This window comes from Cucurbita pepo, chromosome 2 (assembly GCF_057944985.1).
Source record: "Cucurbita pepo subsp. pepo isolate OVF chromosome 2, ASM5794498v1, whole genome shotgun sequence".
Lineage (NCBI taxonomy): Eukaryota > Viridiplantae > Streptophyta > Magnoliopsida > Cucurbitales > Cucurbitaceae > Cucurbita > Cucurbita pepo.
The window spans coordinates 3,769,561-3,783,009 of record NC_141799.1 but is presented as its reverse complement, the minus strand read 5'-3'; the positions used below and the strand labels follow the sequence as shown (position 1 = coordinate 3,783,009).

General features: G+C 40.0%; 2 protein-coding genes across 3 annotated transcripts; both read left to right on the top strand.

Annotated features, from left to right (window-relative positions):
• The first annotated feature begins 64 nt into the window (after positions 1–64).
• LOC111788750 (protein NARROW LEAF 1) lies at positions 65–6,698 on the top strand. Its single transcript, XM_087121725.1, has 6 exons — positions 65–329; positions 3,132–3,638; positions 3,715–3,858; positions 4,851–5,091; positions 5,427–5,927; positions 6,066–6,698. The coding sequence occupies exons 2-6, from the start codon at positions 3,144–3,146 to the stop codon at positions 6,491–6,493; spliced, it is 1,809 nt and encodes a 602-aa protein (XP_086977851.1). The 5' UTR covers positions 65–329; positions 3,132–3,143; the 3' UTR covers positions 6,494–6,698.
• A 714-nt stretch (positions 6,699–7,412) lies between these two features.
• Positions 7,413–13,217, top strand: LOC111789082 (uncharacterized). Of its 2 annotated transcripts, none has more exons than XM_023669725.2 (12): positions 7,413–7,764; positions 7,932–8,000; positions 8,590–8,678; positions 9,467–9,513; positions 9,589–9,669; positions 9,760–9,925; positions 10,047–10,260; positions 10,370–10,435; positions 11,184–11,300; positions 12,279–12,348; positions 12,449–12,480; positions 12,935–13,217. In XM_023669725.2, exons 1-12 carry the CDS (start codon positions 7,547–7,549, stop codon positions 12,999–13,001), a joined length of 1,236 nt encoding a protein of 411 aa, XP_023525493.2. In that variant the 5' UTR covers positions 7,413–7,546; the 3' UTR covers positions 13,002–13,217. The 2 variants fall into 2 exon arrangements, with proteins under 2 accessions (XP_023525493.2, XP_023525494.2); XM_023669726.2 differs by having other exon boundaries at positions 7,414–7,764; positions 12,938–13,217.
• The last annotated feature ends 232 nt before the right edge of the window (positions 13,218–13,449 follow it).

Genomic DNA, 13,449 nt, shown 5'->3' with positions numbered 1-13,449 from the left:
GACACGTCTCCCCACAATGGCTTACCTTTGTTTATTTAGCGAATTAAAAATAGCCCCACTCACTCTCTTAACTTTACCTTTTCCATGTAATGTCTTCTCTCTCAAACATTCACTTTTCTATGTTTATTTGCAGAGCTGAGGCTCTGTCGTTGCCTTTCCTCTGCACCACCTGAGCTCAGCTGCATCACTGTTCTGTCTCTATATCTGTCTCTGAGTTAACCCATCCTCTAATTTTGCCTCGAACCTTCAATGGGTTAGCTCCCTTTTTCACTGGTTCACTCTAATTTGAGCTCATACCACCATCTTCATCGGATTCCCCATTGTTTCCTGTGAGTTTCAGCTTCCTTTTTCCTCTTTGATTGCTGTTTTTTACTTTGTTTTTGGTTGATTTGTTTGTTTTTGATGCTCTGATTGTTGGGTTTGTGATATCTAGTTAATAGAAATTGTGATCTTCTCATTTTGTGTTGTGCTTGCTCAATCATTGAGTGGCTGTATTGTAAAGGATTTTGTATATCATTGCATATCAGCTTAAATTTTTTAGTCTATTGGTAGTTTAGTAGGTATGTACTTGTGTTCTTGTGAGATCCCACGTCGGTTGGAGAGGAGAACGAAACATTCTTTATAAGGGTGTGGAAACCTCTCCCTAATAGATGCGTTTTGAAATTGTGAGGTTGATGGTGATACGTAATGGACTGAAATGGACTATATCTGCTAGCGGTGGGTTTGAGTTGTTACACTGGGTGATGTGTCATCGAGGAGGCTGAACCCTGTAGGGGAGTGGACACTAGGTGATGTGCTAGTGAGGATCCTGGACTCGAAGAAAGGTGGATTGTGAGATCTCATATTGGTTGGAGAGGGAAACGAAATATTCTTTATAAGGGTGTGGAAACCTCTCCCTAATAGATGCGTTTTGAAATCGCGAGGTTGATGGTGATACGTAATGGGCTGAAATGGACTATATCTGCTAGCGGTGGGTTTGAGTTGTTACACTGGGTGATGTGTCATCGAGGAGGCTGAACCCTGTAGGGGAGTGGACACTAGGTGATGTGCTAGTGAGGATCCTGGACTCGAAGAAAGGTGGATTGTGAGATCTCATATTGGTTGGAGAGGGAAACGAAATATTCTTTATAAGGGTGTGGAAACCTCTCCCTAATAGATGCGTTTTGAAATCGTGAGGTTGATGGTGATACGTAATGGGCTGAAATGGACTATATTTGCTAGGGGTGGGTTTGAGTTGTTACAAATGGTATTAGAGCAGACAATGGGTGATGTGTTATTGAGGAAACTGAACCCTGAAGGGGAGTGGATACTAGGTAGTGTGCTAATGAGGATCCTGGACTCAAAGGAAGGTGGATTGTGAGATCTCATATTGGTTGGAGAGGGAAACGGAATATTCTTTATAAGGGTGTGGAAACCTCTCCCTAATAGATGCGTTTTGAAATCGCGAGGTTGATGGTGATAGGTAATGGGCTGAAATGGACTATATCTGCTAGCGGTGGGTTTGAGTTGTTACACTAGGTGATGTGTCATCGAGGAGGCTGAACCCCAAAGGGGAGTGGACACTAGGTGGTGTGCTAGTGAGGATCCTGGACTTGAAGGAAGGTGGATTGTGAGATCCCACATCGGTTGGAGAGGGGAATGAAATATTCTTTATAAGGGTGTGAAAATCTCTCCCTAGAAGATGCGTTTTAAACTGAGGCTGATGGTGATATGTAACGGGTTAAAGCGGATAATATTTGCTAGTGGTGTGTTTGAGCTATTGCAAATGGTATCATAGATAGATACCGAGCAATGTGCCAATGAGGAGGCTGGAACTCCGAAGGGGGTGGATGCCAGGTGGTGTGTCAGGAAGGATGTTGGGCCTCGAAGGAGGGTGGATTGTGAGATCCCACATCGGTTGGAGAGTGGAACGAAATATTCTTTATAAGGGTGTGGAAACCTCTCCCTAATAGATGCATTTTGAAATTGTGAGGTTGATGATGATACGTAATGGGCTGAAATGGACTATATTTGCTAGTGGTGGGTTTGAGTTGTTACAAATGGTATTAGAGCTAGACACTAGGTGATGTGTTATTGAGGAGGCTAAACCCTGAAGGGGAGTGGACACTAGGTGGTGTGCTAGTGAGGATCCTGGACTCGAAGAAAGGTGGATCATGAGATCTCACATTGGTTGGAGAGGGGAACGAAATATTCTTTATAAGGGTGTGGAAACCTCTCTTTAAAAGATGCGTTTTAAACTGTGAGGTTGATGGTTATACGTAACGGGCTAAAGCGGACAATATCTACTAGTGGTGTGTTTGAGCTATTGCAAATGGTATTATAGATAGATACCGAGAAATGTGCCAATGAGGAGGTTGGAACTCCGAAGGGGGTGGACACTAGGTGGTGTGTTAGCAAGGATGCTGGGGCTCGAAGGAGGGTGGATTGTGAGATCCCATATCGGTTGGAGAGGGGAACGAAATATTCTTTATAAGGGTGTGGAAACCTCTTCCTAGAAGATGCGGTTTAAACCGTGAGGCTGATGGTGATACATAACGGGCTAAAGCGGATAATATTTGCTAGTGGTGTGTTTGAGCTATTGCAAATGGTATCATAGATAGATATCGAGCAATGTGCCAACGAGGAGGCTAGAACTCCGAAGGGGGTGGACATTAGGTGGTGTGTCAGTAAGGATGCTGGGTCTCGAATGAGGGTGGATTGTGAGATCCCACGTCGGTTGGAGAGGGGAACAAAACATTTTTTTTATAAGGGTGTGGAAAACTCTCCTTAGCAAACGCGTTTTAAAATCGTGAATGAAGCATTCTTTATAAAGGTGTGGAAACCTCTCTTTAGTAGACGCGTTTTAGAACTGTGAATGAAACATTCTTTATAAGGGTGTGGAAACCTCTCCCGAACAAACGCGTTTTAAAACTATGAGGCTGACGGTGATACATAACGGGCCAAAGTGGACAATATCTACTAGCGGTGGACTTGGACTGATACAATTCTGATTCTGGACAATACGGTCTCCAGATTTGACACGTTATGGATCCTCGTTCGTTAGTTTTATCCACTTAATGATTGTTGTAGGGGCTATCTTCCTGTTCAGAATTTGGTTCTTTTATTTTAAATTTTTGCTAATTGCATCATAGGTGAACCGCGTAATGGAGCAGACAAGACACAACAGCAGGATTAACTGCGCTGGTTCGACACCATCCGAGGAATCAGCTCTGGATCTTGAAAGGAATTGCTACGGTCACTCTAATTTACCTTCCTTCAGTCCACCTACACTTCAGCCATTTGCATCAGCTGGACAGCATTGTGAGAGCAATGCAGCTTACTTTTCATGGCCGACGCCCATTCGATTAAGCGTTGCAGCCGAGGAGAGGGCAAACTACTTCGCAAATCTTCAAAAAGGGGTACTACCAGATATCCTTCATCCATTACCAAAAGGGCAGCGAGCCACCACGTTACTCGAGCTCATGACAATACGAGCCTTCCATAGCAAGATCCTACGTTGTTACAGTCTCGGAACGGCGATTGGATTCCGTATCCAAAAGGGCGTGCTGACCGACATTCCTGCTATTCTTGTTTTTGTTTCCAGGAAAGTTCATAAGCAATGGCTTAGTCCTATCCAATGCCTGCCCACCGCGTTGGAGGTTTGAAGAAGTCGTTTTACGTTGGTTGTGAAGTAGCTGTACTAAGTTTCATTCTGAATTCCTTTTTTTGTTTCAGGGGCCGGGAGGTGTGTGGTGCGATGTCGATGTCGTAGAATTCTCGTATTTTGGTGCACCCAACCCTGCTCCTAAAGAACAGCTATACACCGAAATTGTCGATGACCTGCGTGGCTCTGATCTATGCATTGGCTCTGGTTCTCAGGTACATTCATGTTTCTTTGCAACTAGTGACCTGAAAACATGCTTTTATATGAAATATAAAGTTCTTGAATGGAAAAGACCTTGTAATGAATGAGTGGTAACGGCCAATTCATGTGAGAGACGAGCTTTAGAGATGCAGGGATCCTCCAAGATCATCTTGGTTTGGACCCGAATCTGATATCACGATGCCATACCGTTTTTCGCTCACGTGTTGCTAATGTTGCTACGTGAAGAAGTCGTTTTATATACTCGAAATTGGGATATATGTCCTAAGTCCGAAGTGTGCCTCTAAACATGCATAGTGCCACAATCGCACTCTTGCAATAGCGGAATAGCGATTGTGCGGCGCTTGTTCTAACTAAGTGAACAAGTCAGCCGTGAGAAACTCGGACGTCGCGGACGACGTTGGCGTATGTTCAGGCCTTGAGTCACGTTGTGAGAAAAAGTTTAGAAAATGTGAGCGAGGAAATACATTTGAAAACGATTTGAAGAATTGAAGAAATCAACGTTATATGACTATAAGCAAATAAAGAAATACTACTGCTTAAATAGCATATAACGTGACAACTAGTCATTTTAGCCCTGACGGGTGTAGATATGGTTTTGGTGAACGGTCATACACCTCCGTATTGACCAAATGTGAAATGGTGAAGGCCTATCTAGGATGAAAGCATGTAAAAGGGGTTTGGAACGGGCATGCAACTATGGACAAGCAAGACCGGAACATCCGTCATGCGGCCATAGGCAACACGCCTTGGACAAGCATGACCGTGACACATAGCAACCGTTTGAACCGATAGCAACTTTTGTGAGTATTGGACGTAAATGGTTAGCTCCAATGGCAATGTCAATAGTTCAAAAGTTGGTAGCATTTGTTCATTTTCACTTCCTTTTTGGTGAAATGGAGATTTTGGGACCTTGCCATCTGAGGCATGGCTTCTGATAAAAAAAGTTATAATTGTATCAGTAAAATTGAATCTACTTGCTCATCAGGTGGCTAGCCAGGAGACTTATGGGACCTTGGGTGCTATCGTAAGGAGTCAAACGGGCAGTCGACAAGTTGGTTTTCTCACGAACCGTCACGTTGCAGTTGATTTGGATTATCCGAATCAGAAGATGTTTCATCCTCTACCACCGACGCTTGGGCCGGGGGTGTATCTCGGTGCTGTTGAGAGAGCTACTTCGTTCATCACCGATGAGCTTTGGTACGGAATTTTTGCTGGAATAAATCCAGGTAATGATCCTTGTGTTGCCAAAATAAAATACCTCCCTTCGGGGTCTAGCGTCCTTGTTGACACACCGTTTCGTGTCCACCCTCCTTCGGGGCTCACCCTCCTCGCTGGCACATCGCCCGGTGTCAGACTCTAATACCATTTGACCCAAGTCCATCACTAGCAGATATTGTCCTCTTTAGGCTTTCCCTCAGCTAGGGAGAGGTTTCCACACCCTTCTAAAAAATGTTTCGTTCTCCTCCCCAACCAATGTGCTCTTTGGGTTGTTACAATTTGCTTACATCAATGTTAACGTGTGGTAACCCGACGCACTTATTCTAGTTTTGTTAAATTGCAGAGACGTTCGTCAGGGCAGATGGGGCGTTTATTCCTTTTGCTGATGATTTCGACATGTCGACCGTCACTACATCTGTAAAAGGTGTGGGAGAGGTTGGTGATGTGAAGTTTATCGACTTGCAGTCGCCTATCAGTACCCTCATAGGGAAGCAGGTCGTGAAAGTCGGAAGAAGTTCGGGCTTGACTACCGGAACTGTTTTGGCCTATGCTCTCGAGTACAATGACGAGAAAGGAATATGCTTCTTAACCGATTTTCTCGTCGTTGGTGAGAATCAACAGACTTTTGATCTCGAAGGAGATAGCGGAAGCCTCATCATTTTAAAGGGTGAAAATCGAGAGAGTTTGCAACCAATCGGGATTATATGGGGTGGAACTGCTAACCGAGGTCGGCTTAAGTTAAAAGTAGGCCAACCTCCTGAGAATTGGACAAGTGGGGTCGATCTCGGGCGTCTTCTCAATCTGCTTGAACTCGATCTAATCACAACTGATGACGGGTTTAAAGGTTAGTTGTCTTTCTCTTGTGTAGGTTAACTCGTTTCGCTTGCACACCGCGCGTTTGATAAAGCTCCATTGTAGATCACATAATGATAGATGTGTTCTGATGAATGTTTTTGTTCTGTTTCTATATTGCTATAAGCAGCAGCAGTGCAAGAACAAAGAACCGTCTCGGCAACAGTTATCGGGTCGATTGTCGGAGACTCCTCTCCTCCGGACACAACGCTGCCAAAGGATAAAAGTGAAGAGAAGTTTGAGCCATTGGGTTTCCAAATCCAGCATATGCCAACAGAAGTAGAACCTTCTTCAGCTAAAGACCGACCACTCCTTGAGACCAAGTTTCATCTCGAAGCTGGGACGAGCACAGCTCCCAGCGTCGAACATCAGTTCATTCCAAGCCTTTTTAGTTGCTCTCCCTCCCTTTCAAACAGCACTCTGGGTCGTGCTGTTTCCCAGAACCTGTCTTCGCTCCGGAGCGACTGCGAAGACATCTCCGTTTCCTTGCACTTGGGCGATCACGAAGCTAAGAGACGACGTTCGGATGCTTCTGTTTCCATGGAAGAGCTGAAATAGACCGTGCTCGTAAGATCGTCTACTACGAACAAATGCACATTATTCTGCACTGTTATGGCTGTATGTTTAACTTTTCTGGTCTCTTTTTCTTCATGTTTCAATGTAAATTTACATGAACATTGGAAAGAAAGTATTTAACTGCTGCTCAAACTGAATTAACTGTATCTTTTGAGCTTAAAAGTTGGAAGCAATCTTTGTTGGTCTTTGTTTCAGAACGAGTCCTCAGGATCTCGAGATATTGGCTTTTGTCAATAGTGGACTATTAAGGATCACTTCCCGCGCATATTCTACATTAGCTTCCGCTTTTAGGAGATCAAACAGAGCTCGATTAGTTTATGCTATACGCGAAATAAATAACATAATCAAAATAGGGAACAATGGAATACCAGACCGACCATACCTACTTTTGCACCATGACAATTTCACTCAAATTACAGTGGTCGCATGTGCAAGTTTCTCTGCACGTGTCTCATACGTGCTTTCCGAGGCGTTACCTGTGACTACACAGGAGAAAGGGGCGAAAGTGCAGACTTTCGTGACCTTTAGTTTTTAATTTATAATTTTTTTTTAAAATTAAGCTTATAAATCATTGACATTTTTATATAAAAACGACATTTTAAAAAATAAAAAATAATAAAAAATGTATTTTTGTATTTGATATTTAATTAAGAATTCAAGCCAAATAATTTTTTTTAAAATAAGTGGTTATTAGGAAGATTGTAATTTAATTATTTTTCACGACTAAATTAATAAAAATATATCTAAATTTTTTATTTTATTAAATATTTTTTTTTGATAAAAAAAATTAGTATTTTATTTTAAAATATCATTAAAATTTAGATATATATATATATATATATATATATATATATATATATATATATATATATATATAAAAGAGAAACAAAAAGTATTTTGTTTTCTCTCTCTCATGTTTTCGTCATTTACGTGTCGACCATTTTTTTGTGTTGCTTCTCCTTTCACTATCTCTAATCTCGAACGATACCAGACGGGTTTAAGCTAGGGTTCCGATTCTTGCAGCTCTTGCTGGCCATGGCGAAACCAAGCAGAGGCCGTCGCTCGCCTCCGTCGAGATCGGGATCCTCTTCACGTTCCCGCTCATACTCCGGCTCTGATTCCCGCTCCAGTTCCCGCTCACGCTCCAGGTCACGGTCTGTATCTGTGTCCCATTCCAGGTCCATTTCCTCGTCGTCGTCTCCCTCCCGCAGTGCTAGTTCTCGGAGCCGAAGTCCCCCTCCTCAGAGAAAGAGGTTCGTCTTTCTTTCGCTTGAACTTGCATTTTTCATTTTTGGCTCCTGCATTTGGTGCTTATTGTTTGTTAGTGTGAGAGCAAGTATCAGAATTAGGAATTTTATGATTCGAAAAATCATTAGCATCATGCGTCGAAATCACATTTTCATTTTTTTTTTTTTTCCAGTTCTACTGAAACAGCTCGGAGGACTCGCGCTTCACCTCCACCAGCTAAACGAAGTTCTCCACCACCCAGGCAATAACATCTCCATCTACAGTCAAATCCAACTTCATTATTTGTTAATGGCATGCATTTTCCGATAAGTCGATCATTTTTGCTTTGGCGCGGTTTTTGATGCGCCGGCCTTTTGGTACAGAAATAAATCTTAGGAAATACAATGCTGTAATTATTTGAATTCAGTACTTCTTTAGCAATTATTTGAATTCAGCACTTCTTTAGCAATTATTTGAATTCAGCACTTCTTCAGAACTGTTGTGTAGCTATTGCATTATTTTCAACTTTTAGTCATTCTTCCCTTGTTGAAGTTGAATACGATAAACAATATTCTATTACCATTATTTATCTTGCAATTGTAAATTTTATCTTTAGTTATCTATGATGACTTACAATTTTTATGTAATTGACCATTTCGAAATTGTCATATGCTTTTTGTTTATATTAATATTTCCCCTAGTCATGTATTTTGTTTATATAAATATTTCTTTTAGTCACGCATTTGTAAATCAACGATTTACATCCATTGTTTTCTTTTGGTGATATTTTCCTTGTCTGTCAGTCATCTATATATCTATTTTGTTTTTCAAACTGTTTCTATTGATTTCAGGAAACCATCACCTGTACGTGAGTCACTTGTTCTTCACATTGATGCACTGAGTAGGAATGTCCATGAGGGTCATTTAAGAGAAATCTTCAGTATGTTTTTTCACTCGCCTTCTTTAGCTTCTAACAATTATCCTGATGGATTAATGCAGTTTTGTTTTCATATCATTCTTTGTTAAACGTTACTAGTAGAGCAAAGAGTATAGATGGGGAGCTGTCTTGTGATGAGGTTTGGGAGGTGGTGAGGTTCAATGCCTCATGAGCATCAGTCGCTAGGTCTTTTTGTAGTTTTGTGGGACTGTTTTGTTGGGTTTGTTTTTTTTGTATGCCCTTGTTTATTCATTTTTCTCCATGGTAGTTTGATCTCTTAAAAAAAAAATCAAAGATTTAAACAAAAACAACTTTATTTCAAGCTTCAGTACATCATCTTAAGGTTATACTTTGACTTGATGAATGTAGCATTTTGTCTTAAAAATTAAACTTGGTATGTTCTTGAACATATGTCTTTATGTAGTAGATTCAATTCAACATAGTTTGTTGGAATGATCATTGACCATGTTGTTTTGTCCGTAACAATTGAGTAATTTGTCATATCGATTACTCTTCATCATATCTGTTTTGTTAAGTTACTGTATGTGCAGTCCTTCCTTTCCTCTCCTTTTCTCATGAATATGTTGCATAACTAGTTGTAAATTTGTTAGTCTCATTCAATCAAAAAGGTCACTCTCAAATATGAATTTTTCTCCAAAATATCTTTATGGTTAAGCTTCATGATTAATGGATTGGATAGGTAATCTGTTACCTTTTTTTTTTTTTTTTTTAATAATTATTTTAACTACTTTTGTAGCTCTGATGAATTTATTTTTTCCGAAACCTTCTAGGTAATTTTGGTGAAGTAGTCAATGTTGAGCTGGCAATGGATCGCACAGTGAGTTTGTACCATGTTGTATTTAACAAGTTTTTCTTGAATAATATATTGATATATCTGTTTAAATGCGTACAGGTCAACCTTCCTAAAGGATATGGATATGTTGAATTCAAAACAAGATCTGATGCTGAAAAAGCCCAAGTGTATATGGATGGTGTATGTTTTGCTTAAATGTTCAAGTACTTGAAGTGCATCTATTGATAATGCCATCACTGGGAAATGATTGTGATGATTGGCTAACTGTAGGCCCAAATTGATGGAAATGTTATTCGAGCAAGATTTACATTGCCTCAAAGACAGAAAATGGCATCACCTCCAAGGACTGCTGCAGCTGCTTCTAAGAGAGATGGTCCTAAGCCTGAAAATGTTGGTGCTGATGCTGAGAAGGACGATATGAAAAGACAGAGAGAACGTATAACTCATTAATTATATATTTTTTCAATGTCTAACGTTCCCCCCCTATTATTCTACTTTATTTTATTTTTCATGGGAGTATTTTATTTTAGTGATTTGTTTCTGGTTTGTTACATCAGCTTCACCTCGTCGAAAGCCTCCCTCACCTAGAAGACGCTCGCCTGTCGCTCGACGAGGTGGGTCTCCCAGAAGACAACCTGATTCTCCACGCCGCCGTCCGGAGTCTCCTCCCCGTCGCCGTGTTGACTCTCCTCCTAGAAGGAGGCCTGCATCACCAATGAGAGGTGGCCGTTCCCCATCACCTTTGGGAAGGCGACATAGATCTCCCCCAAGGTTGAGTATCATCCCCTCCCCACCCACCCACCCACACACACACACACACCAAATTTATCTCTTTCTTTTAATGGTGAGAGCATCAACATTGTTTAACTTTGGTGATTAGGCCCTCTCCAAGAAGAATTCGTGGCAGCCCTGTTCGGAGACGTTCACCACCTCCTCCTAGGCGCCGGTATTGTGCATTGACTGTTTTAGAAGATCGTAAATCTGTTCTCTTGCAATTTGAATGATACATGGATATGTATATTGTTGCTAACTTCACAAATATATCATATAGTGACAACGTTGACTATTAATGTCTTGCTGCACTTGTTAAATTGTATCCTATTATTTTCGAGTTGGAGCATTTGTTTGGAGAGTATTAAATTATGCAGAAAAAGCATATGTAAACATTATTTTTTTAATCTTGAATTATTGTTTTTAGAGTACGGGTTTTTATTCTTTGAAGATTTTTAGTCACTGTAGTTATTTTGAAGAATACTAAAAGTTGCATCAAGTTTAATTTAGTTATGCGGTTCTTGTTGGCCATTGATGATTTTGTTATGCCTAGCTACAGGTAAACTGTGGTTTTTGGGTGATCCAAGCAAATTCAAAGTAATGCTATGGTTTACTTAGAATGAAGTAATAGCTAGTAGAGTGTAACTTTTGATGTAACTATTTAAAAATTTACTTGTTTCCATTATGGTTCAGAGGTGTTCCTACAGTTGAATCTTAGGTATTAGAAGAACGGTGAATGAGGGCATGATTACTTCTAATGTTTGAGAAATTAACATATTTAAGCTTGACAGTGAGATTTTAATTTCTTGGTCACTGGTTGAGCATGGTTTATACTTGAATATGTTGTAGTCTGATTAAGTGGTTTCAGTTGCATTTATTCTTCGGTTAATGAGTGTTACATAATTAATTGTGTTTCTTTTCAGTACACCTCTTCGACGGGCTCGTAGTCCTCCCAGAAGGTCTCCAGTAGTTCGTAGACGGAGCCGTTCACCCATTAGAAGACCAGGTCGATCACGTTCCCGGTCATTTTCACCACGGAGGTATCTGGATGCATAATGAGTTTTTTTATTCATAATTGCCTTTTGAAGAAAATTTATTTTATATTGTTTGATTGTGTCCACCCTGTGTTTGGGGGGCCATAAATCAAAATACGAAGTAGATCACAGAAGTTACTACCATTGTCGTTGATCAAGAAAGGAAGATAATCACAATAAACTTTCTGAGCTGTCTCAACTGAGCTAGGAAACAATTGTGCGGTGACATATTGCATTAATTCATTTGAAGGTTCTCCTAGTTCTATTTGTCCATCATAGATAGAGCCTTGCTAGTACTGAACCAAAGAATTATATTGGCGCAGAAACTAGGTCTCATAAGATGTTTGAATAAAGATTGGAAGTCAATTGTGTGGTGACATATTGCGTTTGGGCCCCGAGGGATCCTTCCGTTCTAGACAATGGAAACCAGCTATTGTAGGATAGCTAATCTAAAGTTGAGCATTCACAATGCGTGCTTTTAGTATTTGTAAAGGGCATAACGTCTCAGATGCTCTTGGCTAAAGCAAGCCAATTGTCTTTCAATAGAAGCAGACATGTGCAGATGCATCATCTTTTTTTCAATTGTCGAACAGCTAGGCCTAGACCTAAATATTGCTGTTTGGTGTTGTGATCGTGGGATTTAGATTTTTTAAGGCTAGTTACAAGTTCTGAATTTAACAACTTAAGCATACCATTACTTAATGTATAAATTATAATGATGCTTAAAAACTAAGCTTTAACGATCTCAGTTTCCTATTTACTACCCAAGACATTGTGTAAATCAGAAATATCTCCAAATTAGTTGCATAACATTTGTATTATAAGGTTAGGTGGCTAGTTTAGTATCCATATCATCTGCTACTTTACCCTTTCTATGATCGTTTACTTTCCCTAACTATATAATATTCCACAGAGCTACTACCCTTACTAGTTTTTTTTGTCCACTGTAAGCATATATTTATACTTAGTTTTCTTATGGTACAGAGGTCGGCCGGGAGCTGCTGGTAGACGTGGGAGATCATCATCTTACTCTGCATCGCCAAGTCCACGGAAGGTTCGTAGTGATTAATCTTGCCTTTATTCTCTTCTCTGGGCTTGTTGCTTACTTTTCCTTGCATCCAAAGTCACTTCGATATTCCTTATTTATGTTACAGGTTGCCAGGAGAGTATCTCGCAGTCCAAGAAGGTAAACCCGTGCATTAAATAAAATATTGGTCGATATGTCGATATTCATATCTGGATGTTGAGAATATTAGGGCTTGGTTCTTGGACCTTTTGCTGTTTCTTCTTTGACTAATTATGAATGTTTTTCCAAACCCGCTAACCACTGAGCTTCTAGATAAACAAGATGAACAGGGTACAGTGCCCATTTTATAGTGAGTTTAGGATGACATTTGAAAAAGAAAAAGTACCAACTTCTTAGCACTAATTAAGTGCTTCTAAAAGTAAGCACTTTAATGCTTTTCAAGTGCCTTTAGAGTTCTGTGATCTTTGGTTGTGTAGCCAAACACTGCAAAGTTATAAAATAAAGTATTTTTAGTTCGCTAAAAGCACTTTTTACCTTCTAAAAGTCATTAGAACAGCTTTTAATCTTGTATTCTTGTCGTCGTTATTATAATGCGATTGTTTTTGCTGTGTAGTAGGCCATTGAGAGGTAGAAGCAGCAGCAGGAGCAGTAGCAGTAGTTCTCCACCTCGCAAGCCATAAGAACTCGTCTACGTATCGTTCGGTCTCTCTCTAATTCTCTCTTGTTCATCTAGTGAAAAGCCTTCTTGTAGCAAAAATATTTGGATTAAATGCCATTTAGGTTTAGTTTCCAGTTATTATGAATTGTTTACATATGCTTTGTTCCAGCAGCTGCAGTCTGTAGTAATATTACACTTCTACAATAGAAAGCCCAGACGTCTAGTTTCCCGTTTTCAAGCCCTTATATTTTATGGCGTTTTTGTGTGGAAGATTCGAACCTTCGATTTGATGTCTTGATTGTGACTATACGTTTTGTATCAGTTGAGCCATGTTCGACTTGTTTAAGTTATGTTCGTGTTTGTGTGTTTGGTAGCAAATTTAGAAATTAGATTTTAGTTCAACCCAATGGTTCAAAATGCCTTCTAATATATTTATGTTAATTATTCAAATTATTAACTCATTTATCAAC